The sequence below is a fragment of the Crocodylus porosus genome, unplaced genomic scaffold, assembly GCF_001723895.1.
Source record: "Crocodylus porosus isolate Cpor-Errol unplaced genomic scaffold, CroPor_comp1, whole genome shotgun sequence".
Taxonomy (NCBI): Eukaryota; Metazoa; Chordata; order Crocodylia; family Crocodylidae; genus Crocodylus; species Crocodylus porosus.
The window spans coordinates 104,677,814-104,691,214 of record NW_017728943.1 but is presented as its reverse complement, the minus strand read 5'-3'; the positions used below and the strand labels follow the sequence as shown (position 1 = coordinate 104,691,214).

Genomic DNA, 13,401 nt, shown 5'->3' with positions numbered 1-13,401 from the left:
GGTTCAAACACCTACACTGAACACCTTCAAGAGTAAATTGGATGCTTATCTTGCTGGGATCCTATGACCCCAGCTGACTTTCTGCCCTTTGGGCAGGGGACTGGACTCGATGATCTTCCGAGGTCCCTTCCAGTCCTAATGTCTATGAAATCTATGAAATCTATGAAAAGGGTATCACAGAATAGTTTCGGAGCTGTATGTTATATTACTCCCCGAAGTGGAAAATGAAAACAAAAACAGAGCAGTGTGCTGACTGTGGTCCAGTACAGGCCCTGCCGTGGGGATTATTTTTCTCCAAAGCCAAAGTAATTTGACCAAAGTGGGGTTGGGGAGGGAAGAGCAGAGGGAACACTAAATCAGTGGTATCTATGGATCATAGGATCATAGGAAAGTACGTCAGGAAGGGACCTCATGAATTCACGTAGTTTACCCCCCTGCTCAAGGCAGGATCATCCCTGATTAAACCACACCAGGTAAGTGTCTCTCTAATATGTTTTTTTAAAATTTCCATGGATGGAGAAACTCATGGACTCCCTCAGTGATCCAGGAAGTCCTACCCCTGAGTGTTCTTCCTGTCTCTATTACAGGTTACCTCTACATTGTAATCAGAAGTGTGTTTGCCACATTAGCTTTAATCTGATGCTGGTAGCAATAGCATTGAGAATGCAGTGACAAAGACATCAACACATTTACAAGCCTACCAAACAGAGTTGGTATTAAATTTATAGAGGCTGTGGGTAGAGGATAAAGCTTTGACTCTTCCCTTTCTCCCACCTCCACAGTGAATGACTTTTACTAATTTAGCACAGTGAGGACTCAGGTTATTGCCCCAATTACTTGCTTCTAAAACTAGCTTTGCCAGCATATAGATATACCAGTGTATGCACTTTGATAATTTTCCCTTTCAGGAATTCATGCTTCTGCATCTTAAACTTCTAGTGTTACCCTAAACTAGGTGGATTAGAACTAACTTATTTACTGTTATTGTAATCATGCCTCCCAACAGCAGTATAGGTATACCCAGAGATAGTTGGCAGCAGGACATGCTGAGGAGCCTGGGGGGATAAAACAGCAACAGAGAATTTTGGATTTAAGCTCCCTCTTTGCCCATGATTCTTTTAGAGCACCTAAAGGCAAAAATTACTGAGTGTTTGCTATAAAAAGCACAGGTCAATAAATAAATAAGAAAACATGGACTGTGGCAGTACGGATGGTTAACAATTGCTGGATGAAATAAATGTTGCTTTCTAGGGCATAGGAAAAAGTTTCTTTGACAGTCAAATCCAGAATCAATAAAAGAGAAAAATCCAGGAAATGAGCATTTAATCCTAAATGCATAATAATACTCAGGAACTCATGGATTCTGTAGCTAACCCATGGCTGGTTCAGACTGCATGCACATTTGCTGTACCATGATTCTGCATTTTTATCATTTCAGAAGTAACTGGCTTTTTGTATGTTAAAGATGTGAAATTTATGGCTTCAGTTTACAGAGTCCTTTTACTTGTTTGAAGCAGTCTCATGATACAGGCAGTGCAAACAAGAGCACACAGACCTGCCAATGCATCTCACACCCAATACTATTTAGAGAAGGAATTTTCTTTCTCAAAGTCCATCTCAGCTAAGATTCTTCTGAAATATGTCGTTTGACTCTTTGGATTTGAACTGGTTATGTCAGCCTGAATGATTGCCCAGGACAGCTATGATGTTGATGTCTGCAGCCTATGTGTGCACGTTATAAAAATACTTACCACACAACATAAATTATAACTACATGTTATATGCCACTTTTTATAGTAGATCTCAAAGTTTTTAACAAAGCAGGTAAATATCATTATATTCCATTTGCATATAGGAAAACTGTCACAGAAATTAAAAGAAATTTACTCCAAAGCACCTGAGATATGTTTACATGACACAATACATTGCTATGAAGAAATACCCAAACAAAACTGAATGAGCTAGCTTGGGTACCAGAAGCAGCATTGGACTCAAATGAGTTTGCCCTGTCACTCAGAAGGGATAGCTAGGATCACAGGATCATAGGAAAGTAGGGCTGGAAGGGACCATACAAGGTCATCTAGATTAGCTTTCTGTTCAAGGCAGGGTCAACCTGACTAAAGTATCCTAGCCAAGTAAGTGCCTGTTCTTGAAAATTTCCAAGAATGAAGATTTCACAATTTCTCTAGTAACCTGTTCCAGTGCCTGATTACCCTCCTAATCTCCAACCTAAATTTGTTAAATATCAGCTACTCTATCTTGGTTATTCTGGGTCTTAGCCCTGTGTAGCAGAGAAGAAGAATCTGCTACATTGAGGGACTTACTGCAGATGCTGGGACCATGAGCCAGCTGACCACTAGCAGCAGAAGAAGGAAAAGAGACAGAGCACATGCCTTTGGCATGGGCATGCCTTGTAATTGTGTGCTGGCACCAATTCGTAGGGCAGAACAAAGGCACTGGTTTAAAACTGCTGCGAGACAGCATCAGAGGGGGACCAGAAGTGAGTTCCTCACCACAGCTGAAACAGCGTGAGAAGGTGACTTGTCCTGGAAGGGGCAACTGGTGAAGACCTCGTTTAGAGAGGCTAAGCACCAGAGCAGACTCAGAGGAGTCAGCATGATTACTGGAGCAGCGTCGATGGGAGGCAAACACTAGTGATCAGAGTTGGATCAAAGGCAAACATGAAAGACAAAAAGAAAAAGGAAAATAATGAAACCATGAGTGAGACAGTGTGGACTGCATTTAAGTGGGTCTAAGCCCAATGTTTCTTATATACAGAAAGGATACATTGAACCAAGTAGGAATAGAGACAATTGGGGACATTGTCACTTCTAGCCTGTGCCACTATTATTGTGACAGAGGCTTTTGTAACTGAGTGAGGCAAGACACCTCTGCATCAGAGTTGACATTGCACCATCAGGGTGGCATTAGGCAAGGTGTAGGGGAGTCAGTGCCCCAGGTTCAAGCTACACTGCGTGTAGGTGTAAAGGCACTAAAGGAAGAGAGGTCAACATCATCCTCCCCAAGATTATTTTACACTGAAGACAGGGCAGAAAAGAACCCCCAGCAACTTTAATAATCTACACTGCCAGCCAAACTGTCAGTCCCTAAAATAGCGGACAGTGCAGGCTGGGTGGAAAAATCTAAGCAATGGGCCAAAGACTGGCACAGAAAGTTACACCCTGCCCTCCAAAGTTTCTGCAGCTCCACCCAACTTGGTGTCAAATTTGCTAAGTTTGTACTCTATTCCATTATCCAAATCATTAATGAAAGGAATAAACAATATTGGACCCAGGACAGACCCCTAGGGAACCCCACTTGATGCCTTCTTCCAGATGGATGTTGAGTCATTGATGATTACTGGATATGTATGATGATCCAACTAGTTATGTATCTAATTTATAGTGTTTTCATTTAGTTTATATTTTCTTATCTTGTTAATGAGAATGTTGTGGGAAAGTGTCAAAAACCTTGCTAGGGTCAAGGTATATTGTATCCAGTGCTCTTCCTCCATCCACAGAGTCTGCCACCTTGTCATATAAAGAAATCAGATTGGTGAAGCATGACTTGCTCATGACCTAGATAGAACACTGTACTATGCAGCTATTCTGTTTCTATTACCGAAACTACTTTGAATGTACATTACACTGCATTGTTCTGTCTTAGCATATTCCCAGTGAAAGAACTGAGACTAGAACACTAGCCCACTGAGTATCTGTGCAATCCATGAACCACTATCAGAGACTGCCTGCCCTAAGTGCTTTGAAGATGGAACTCAATGAGTGGATTAATAGGATTAAGCCATGGTGCTTGCAACAAAAAGGGACTGGATTTGACTCGGAAGGTCCCTTTTATCCAGAGCTGAAGAGCTGTTAACAGACATACTCTTAGTAGAAATTACCACATGCTGCTGATGCAGACAGAATTACTTATTTTGTTTATCTGTACATGTTAAAAATTAGCTTGTTAGCTGTTATACAGCTTATCTTACATAACAAGTGCCCAAAGCCAGCTGGCTATCTCTAAAGAACAAGCTTCTTGTGTTTAGTCATGCTGGAATACTGTTGGAACGGATTCTTGCAGAGTCTTTCCAGAAGAGAATCAAGATGCATGAGTCCACATTCACTAAATATCACAAAAGGAGCATTAGTAATGGGACCTTTGTAGTTCCAGTTGAAAAAAGGAAAACAAAAGGAAGGATTCATATTTGACTTAGAAAAACAATAATAATTTGGCTTAGATTGATATATGTTAATAATAATGAAATAGACGCCTCCTCAGTATACAAGGAAGAAATATTAATCCTCGAATCTAATTTTTAAATATAAAATTCCTAATAAAATACAATTGTATTTATTCGCTTTTTCTTTCTTACCATATTAAAGATGATGAAGAAACTACCTTTCAGAAGAATCAACACAACACATATCCTTCCACAAATCCTGCCACAATCTATTTTCAAAAATAAAGCTAAGGTGAATATTCATTTCATGTTTCATTGAACTTATACCTACTTTATGGGCATTTTGAGACCAGTTTAGGTTTTCCTTGTCTCTGTAGTATGTGTTTTCTGCAATTCTATCTTGGCTTTTTTTGGGTGAACATAAATTTCTGAATGTGAAGTGATACAGTGTTGTCCCCTGAGTCAGGAAACAAATAGCCTGAATTAGTTTTCAGTTGGAAGTAAATAGATTTCAGACATTTACCCCAGTGATTCTCAACCAGGGTGCCCTTAGATTCTCTCAAAGTTTTTGTAGGGTACCATACAATGTTAGCACTATTATGTATGCAAGCATAATCCACATCAACCCATCAAAATTTCAAATAGCAATACCTAACGTTAAAAACGTTGACTTGTTCTAGTCTTTCTTAGTTCTTTGCAAAAGAACAATTGTTCTACTGTTTTTCTATATTTTTCACTTGCTTTTGACAAAAGAGCTGGCATTTTCTGAGACGTGACTTGAGTCTAATGAGAGATGTCTTTGGTCTAACAAGGTTCAGGAACACTGATCTATCCCCATGCATTAACACTGGCTCCTAATACTAATATTTTATATTGTTACTAGCAAATTGCCTGTCAAGAAAGATGTTGGGGGGGGGCAGTCAGGGATAGAGCCCTGCATCCAGCCCCACGCCCCTCCTACCCACTGCCGCTCTGAGTCCAGGCCTGCTCTACCCCCACCCCCGCTGCTTTGGGTCCAGCTCCACTCTAATCCCCCTCCCTGGCTGCTCCAGGTTCATCCCCACTCTACTCCATCTGCTGCTTTGCTTCTGCCTGGCCAGCGTCTGCCTCCCTCCCTGCCTGCCTGCCACCTCCCCCTCTGTGCTGGCTGTTCTTGGGGTGCGTTGGGGCTGGGTGGTGGGGGGTGCCGCCACTGTGATCTCCTGCCTTCATCCTCAGGCAGAGAGGCATGGGATAGCACTACTTCTCGGGTAGCTGGGGTGGCGTGTTTGCCACCACCACAAACTTCCCCAGCAGTAGCTCAAACTTGGGCCTGTGCAGCCCAAGCCCAAATTTGGGCCTGTTCAGTCAATCACCACCCACCCTCTCAGCAGCACAAGTGCAATTGGCCAAAAGAATTATGGACAGACAAACATACAGACAGACACACAGACAGGCAGACTGAGCCTTTTATTATATTAGAATTGATTTGCTACTGAACATTTTGGAAGGAAGCATTCTGCTAATGAAATAAAATTACATTAATGAAAATGACAGTAGTTTTATTGATCTCTAAATAAGAATGAATTTTAGAACTATAAAAATGTTATTACTTTAAGATTTTTTACTGACTTTCAGCCAATAAACAAACTTATTTACTTATGTTTTTTAGATACTGCTGCTGGTTCGTAATCCAAAAGATACAGCTGTCTCTTACTTTCATTTTTACAACGATATGCCTTTACTTCCATCCTTCAACACGTGGGATGAGTATTTTACAGCTTTTATGAATGGAAAATGTGCGCTCCATTTTTTGGAAGCTATTCAAATTACTTGGTATCTAGGCAATGCTTGACACCAGGCTTCAGAAAAACCAGAGCCAGTTTGTAATCTCAGTTGCCCTATTATCATTTGAAAATAAATAAATTCACTGTGGGTACATCTACACATCACCCTACAGTGACATTGTTACTGCGCCTTGCTTCAGTACTTTCTTTTGGAAGGACTAAAGCATGACACAGTAACTGCCCATACTGTGCCGTGCATGAAGCACATGGTTAATTTTTGCTGCTAAAACAGGGGAGCATGCCATTATGGTGAAGTAGCTGTTGGTCATGTGTAGACCCATGTCATCCTAAGGTGATGTAGTACATTGCTATGATGATGTAGGATGACGTGTAGTTGTGCCCTACTTGTATTAGAGTTGTGCTAGATTTATAGTGGTGAACTGTGAAATCATATTCTGGCTTCATAAATCACTAAACTCATTATTAGCTGACTAACTCCCTCTAGGGTCTTAGGTAAATTGCTTAGGGTAGAATTCTATTTCTTTTTAGTTGTCTAAGTCACAATTTTTTAGTTGTCTACATGGCATTTTTGTCACTTGCGCACAGTAGTCATACACATGTGCGCGCACACACACATACACACACACACACACACACATGCACAGAGTAAATCCTGTTCTCCTGAGCAGCACAGGTTGTTGAATTAAGGGTATGATACTTGGCTGCTTGCTGCAGCTTTTATTTTAGGGGCTACTGCTTCTCCACCTGGCTGGAGCTCATCAGTGGTTCTGCACAGCTGATCAGAGAAGTGGCACGGTTTGAAGTAAAAGCTGCAGAAAATAGCTGGACCACCTCCAAGGGCCTGCACAGTTGTTTGCTTCAGCTATATATACCTCCATCTAGTTTGGAAGCCCTTATCTTTGCAGGGCGGATAAGGATAAGGGGATAATCTTGATAATCTTACTGTGATAAGTCAGTATTCCTGATAAGTAAGTAATGATGATATGTATCCACTGTGTAAATGGATCTATGCATAAGATGTTAGCTTAGAAATTCAAATCTGATGAATCAGCTCAAAATAACTTCACACAATACACATAACTGTTTTTTTCTCATCTATGTATAATGTATTTGCTGTTTAGAAGGCTAAATGTTTCCTACTGTTTCATATCTTTCAGTAGCAATCTTTCAATCTATCAATACCTTAAGTGATCAGAGGAAGCAGACAGCTGGGGACTAAAATGTTTTCTTGTCTAGCTGTCCAGCTTGGTCACTAGATTGCCATGGTAATTAAGAGTCACTTCCACACAGCTGGGGTGGTAGCAAATGGATGGTGAGAGCATGTATTATTCCTGCTTAAAAGCAATGGTGTAATGTATTGTCCTAGTTCTTTCCTCAGATCCTGTTAACTTGCACTGAAAAGCCAGCCTATGCTTACAAAAGAAGTATATGCTGGAAGTAGCAGGACACCATCTCAATCAATTTCCCATTTCATTACTCTTACATCTTTATTATTTTCTCTCCTTGTTTTCTGTAGTGACCTGGGGCTCGTATTTTGACTATCTAATTGAATGGAACAAGTATATTGCTGATGACAATGTTATGGTGATAACCTATGAAGAAATGAAAGAAGTGAGTTTAATGCCATTTAAGGGAAGTTTTACTTTAATTTTATTTAGTATTTGTTACAGAAATACTTCATAAGTAGTAATAATGTCATTATTGAGCCCATACATGGCCTTTTCCCTAAGTATAACTCAAACCAGAAAATAATTGCTTTATTCTACCTTTCAGTAAAAAACATTTGAGTTCTTTGTACTGAAAAATGAAATCCCACAATGTGAAAAAATGTTTTCAGAGTTGTGATGAAAACATTATTTTGATTTTTAAAAATAGTAACTTTTTGTTTAAATGGATTTAAAAAAAAAAGAGTTATCACTGAGGAAATGGTGTTGGGAATTTTTTAACCCAATCATCATTGCCCCTGGAAAGTGGGACTCAAATTCACCTTAGCCTTGGTGTAGACTTGGTGTAGGCTCAAATGCACCTTTTAGCTTTGGTGTAGACTTTCTATGCAAAAGCGAATTATGAACATAAGAGCATCACTGAAACCTGAATCCAAAGGCCGAGGTACTTTTGAATATATGAGGCACACATCTACTACTTTATACCATTTCCATTTAATTTTCTGGGAAAATGATCCTCAAAAACCAGTCAGTAAGTTGCTGTAAGAATGATCCTCTTTCATTAGCCTTATACATTCCATAGGTTTTTTGTAAAATCCTTGAAAATCAGTGGCTTAAAAACAAGGAACACCTAAAGTTCCCATTGGCTCCATGAGGGGCGGAAAGCAGGTGGCATTTCTGAAAATCAGGTTCAATATTTGAACTGCTCAAATCTTTTAGTTCTTGCTCTAGGAAACTTTGATTGTTTGCAGGGGAAAATTTTGCCTATGAGCACTAGGATAAAGCTATATATAGCAGGCCTATGCAAAGTGGCTCGTATTTGCTTCAGATTTGGATTCAGGTGATTCAGGGGACAGTGGTTCAATTTGGTGATTTAAATCACTGTCCCAGATCGATTTTGCTGAATCTGATTTGGAGATTTGGCCATTGAACAGGGCCCAGCCCCCACCCTCTCTCCCAGCCCTATGGCTGCCATGAGCCCCCAGAAGCCCTGGTGGGGGTCCTCCCATAGCCCCTTCCCCTCTCCTCCAGCCCCACTCCCTGCTACTTACTGGCACTAAGCCCAGGTCCAGCTCCCTGGGGCGATGTGCGGGGACTGCCTGAATCTCCAAATCTCTGAATCTTTTCCAAATTGATTCAGAGGCATTGAATCGATTTGGACCTTTTATTGGTCTCCTGAGTCAATTTGGATTCGAAGATTTGGCCACCAAATTGGGCTGAATCTCTTCTGAATCGAATCAGCAACCAAAGCTTCGCACAGCCCTAATATAGTCTTGTTTATCCAAACCTCATGCAAGGGGTTGAAACCTAAATGAATGTAAAGTGTTCAAAATACTGATGGAACCTACAAAATCATTTACCTACAATGTACTTTTGCAAATCAGGAGTTTGCATGGCTTCCTATTATTATGCTGACATACCACAAAGCATAATAGGCCCAAGAGTACAAAGATGGTAACCATCTGGTGGAAAAAGTGCTTTTAGTTTGCTGTTTGGACAAGGTCATTGAGGGGTGATTTAAAGAATTAAAATTGCACAAAACTTGGACAATCTCATTTCTCCTATGCCTGTTATTTACTACCTGAGTTCAGCACTAAATTCATTCAATAAGAAAGCAGCACTATACAATAGATAGCATCACTATACAATACATACACACATTGGAGGTAGTTGACATTTTGCCATCAGAAAACTCCTCTAGCACAAAATACTTTTATAACAGATTCAAAATATTCCATAACAACACAAAGAGGGTGCAAGTACCTTTGGTAGAAACCAGGGCAGCAAGTAGCCAGGCCACTGGCCAGCCTGTTGCAGCCATGATTTCCTGTTGCTCACCCATCTACATAAGTCCTTGTGCTCCTAGGTTGGCCCCAACAATAAAGGTGGACCTTCCCAGTCTCCAAGCACCTGGATTCTCAGCAGCTCACCTGGAGAGCTGCTGGGAAGCCTGAGCATAATGGCTCTTCATCTGCCATAGTATGGGCTTCCAGGCTGTCTTGGTCTCAAGCTCTTCAGGACAGACTTGGGAGCCCAAGGTTCCTAATATGTTTCCAATTGGTTTACAAAAGGAAGCTTTGTAATTGTATTGACTTTAGTAGACCCTGTATGCAGAACCAACAGATTGTAGAGAACTCCTTCCCCAGTTGTTTTCATGGGAGCACTTTGCAGTGCCTTTTACTTCAGCATTCCTGGGTATATGAACATGCACAAGTAAGCTCTCAGTTGTAATGATACTAAGTGGCAAAACATAGCAATGAAATCAATTAAGTTACATGGCATAACTTAGAGTTCAGTCCAGCTTTCTGTGTCTTAGCACTTCTTTGGACAAAGAGCTCCACAGAAAACACACAGATCCCTCTCCTCACGTGGAACACCCCCCCTCTGTTTTCATGAGTAATGAATTTGGGACTAGCCCCACTGGGCATATATTCCCTGTATTTTACAATGTTTAGAATTCTTACAATGCTTAAGGCATACAGACACATTTTTTACAGTCAGTCTTCTATGTATGAGCTCACAGAGATATTAATATAGTCATTCTACAGGCACAATACAAATATATCTTCCTTTCTTCAGAACCAGACTTTGGGAATGAAAAAGATAGCTGAATTCCTTGGATTCTCCCTCAGTGACAACGAGATCCGGACCATTTCAAAGAAGAGCACCTTCAAAGCTATGAAAGAGAAATCCTCAGAAACCCATGGCACGTTTGGAAAAATTCTCTTCCGTAAAGGTAAATTCAGTGGTATAACAAGCAAAGTTAGCATCTAAGGCAGACATTCTGGGCAGGCTGGGGGACAAGCATGCGGTTCTAAGAGCGGGAGCAGGGTTGGGACGTAGGTTCTGAGATGTCGGGCAGAGGTGTGGACTCTGAGAGCAATGTTTATGCTCAGCTTACAATTTTAAAGCTGTCTTTGGAAGAAAGGCTACAGACTTGAGGTCAAATACAAAGTAGTATAAATGGATGTAGCTCCATGTGGGTCAAAGGAATTGTATTAATTTATTACACGTGGTAATGTATTTCTTAAAAAATTGAACTTGGATTTTCCTTTCAACCTGTGCTGCATATTAAAAATCCATCAGAATCTGAGGGAACCTTCCAAACTGTATACCCAACTGACAAAAATAATCCTGAGCCATACGTCTCTTTAACAAATCTTGTATATAACAAATTGGAGGTTTGTAATGCAAGATATTTCACAGCTATGGTATGACCAAAATGATAAAAAAGAATTTAAAGAATGATGGCAGGTTTTTGAATTCCCAATGGGCAGAACAGCTTCTTCTGTTTACGTCTTATATTGTTGAAAAAAAATCTCAGGCCAGACACCACAAATGGAGATTTACCAAACCAAATGACATATATTTAGGAATATGGATGGATGATTACACATTGTGATGTGCCAAAAATATCAATTTACAATGGTAAGTTAGTAATAACTTCAGCCAAGAAATGATAATGATGTATATATTTATTTGTGGTTGCAGGAATTGTTGGTGGCTGGAGAGAGCTTTTTACAGAAGCTCAGAACAAAGAAATGGACAGAAAATTTGAAGAGTGTTTAGGAGGAACTAAGATTGGAGAAAAGATAAAATATGGAATATACTGCAAGGCTTGAAGAGTAAAATGTGCAGCCTTTTTAGAAGTTTGAATTCTTTTTTAGCTTTTGTACTATAAATCTGTCTTAAATAGATCTTAGATTGTTTTCTAGGAATAGGTAAATTTAAGTTAGGCCAAGTTAACATAAATCAGGCTAAGGGAAGTTGTATAAAGAAGAGATGAGTCTCAGGTGAGACAACGTTAGAGGTATAGGAAAGTTTAAGCCAGTTCTAGGAGACCTGGATATAGATTGGTGGTTTAAGGACAGGTAATAGTTCCGGTTTGAACATAGCATGACAAAAGGCACATCCTTTTCAATCATAATTGAACCTTTTGTTTAGCTTTAGATTGTGAGGAGGGGAATGAAAAGGAAGGCCTTGCCCTAAGATGATGTTCCTCTTGCATCTTTGTGCTGAGGCTCCCAGCTGTAGATGTATGGAGACCAGTGCTTTTTAGAACTTAATCTCTGAAACTTGAATGACATTTTCCTAAGAAGGTAGGCTTAGATTTCAGAATTTAAGATTTTAGATTCTGGGGTTTTAAGATTTTTTAAATTTATTTTAAATGAGAAAGTATTGGACTAGATAAATATATATCTAGATACGTTCTTATTAATGCATTATATATATAGTAGTAGCCTTTATTTGCTACCAATGTTCATTGCTCTTTTAACACAATTCTTCCTTTGTACTCCTTCCACTGAAAGTTTTGACTGGGTTTGGACAGGGGCTGCTCAGATTTCCCTTGAGTCCCAGATCACCTTCAAGGTTAACAAGCAGCATCACCAAAGCAAATGTTTTTCCTAATATGATCTGTACACTTGTTTTACCACACCAAAAAAGCAGATTAATCATATCAAATTCTATGTATACAACTGTAAACAATCATATTCTAGTTCTTGGTACCAGTAATTTAAATCCAGTCTGTGCTTTAGGTTTGATATTTTATATGCTTAATGATGTAGACAATGTTACTTCTGGATGACACCTCCCCAGATGATAATGATATCTATGGGTATCTTAAGGCAGTGTCATACAATGGGCAAATATATACAGTACACAAATTCAGGGCCCAAATCCCTTTAAAATCTAGTTATCATTTCTATGGTTTTAGGCACTTAAGACTTCTGGCCCATGTTACTATTATAGTGAGATTAATGTGTTACTCGTACAATAACAGTAACAGTCCTACATCTGCAGCTGATTTATGGTGCCATAAAGTGGCAAAACAGTCACAAAGTTGTTCTGCACAATATGGGTAACATCTTTATGGGTTGTTTGTATAGTGCTATAAATTGTATATGTAGCATGGCTAGACTGAGGGCTGTTCCAGGGTTGAGGTTGACAATCAGCTGATTGTTAGCCCTGCCCCAGAGAAGCTGAGGTCTCAAACTGAACCTGGGGCTGTCTGGGGTCAGTGATATCAGTCAGCTGACTCTTAGCCCTGGCCCTTGACAAGCTCAGGTCTGGAAGTGGCTTGGGGCTGAGGGCAGCCCTAGGTCTGGGACAGATCCAACTCTGCATCTTGAGCAGGTCCAAGGAGGGATCCTCCCCCTCTATGCAACCTTGATCAGGCCACAATTGGAGTCCTGTGTCCAGTTCTGGGTGCCACACTTCAGAAGGGATGTGGACAGCATCAAGAGGGTGATCTATAAACTTACTAGATGGTGGCCATCTATAAACTTACCAGTGGGAACCAGCAGGGAATGGGAGAGACCCTGTTCCCCTGAGCACTACCAGGACTAGGAATAACAGCCATAAGTTGACCGAAAGTAGGTTCAGGCTGGACATTAGGAAGCACTACTTCATAGTCAGGGCGGCTAGGATCTGGAACCAACTTCCAAGGGAAGTGGGACTCACTCCTACCCTGGGGGTCTTCAAAAGGAGGCTAGATAATCACCTAGCTGGGGTCGTTTGACCCCAGCATTCTTTCCTACCCATGGCAGGGGGTCAGACTTGATGATCTGCTCAGGTCTCTTCTGACCCTACCAACTATGAACTATGATCTGCAAGATCAAGCTAGGAGGGACTCTGCAGTGGTGCAATTTGGATGAGAAGAATTTTATGCCCCAGCCTCAACATCACCATGCCAGACATGCATTTTAGGTGGCACAGTGTTTGGGCTGGGGCATAAAATTCTCCCAATCCTAACTGCACCATTCTT

At 40.5% G+C, this 13,401-nt stretch overlaps 1 protein-coding gene across 1 annotated transcript in view; it reads left to right on the top strand.

Annotated features, from left to right (window-relative positions):
* LOC109320026 (sulfotransferase 6B1-like) overlaps nucleotides 1-12,428 on the top strand; it is a 17,103-nt gene extending 4,675 nt beyond the window's left edge. The window contains exons 3-7 of the mRNA XM_019549926.1: nucleotides 4,386-4,475; nucleotides 5,835-5,961; nucleotides 7,487-7,581; nucleotides 10,215-10,371; nucleotides 11,127-12,428. Of these exons, the coding sequence (XP_019405471.1) occupies nucleotides 4,386-4,475; nucleotides 5,835-5,961; nucleotides 7,487-7,581; nucleotides 10,215-10,371; nucleotides 11,127-11,257 (600 nt within the window). The 3' untranslated portion in view covers nucleotides 11,258-12,428. The remainder of the gene's footprint in view (nucleotides 1-4,385; nucleotides 4,476-5,834; nucleotides 5,962-7,486; nucleotides 7,582-10,214; nucleotides 10,372-11,126) is intronic.
* Nucleotides 12,429-13,401: the final 973 nt, after the last annotated feature.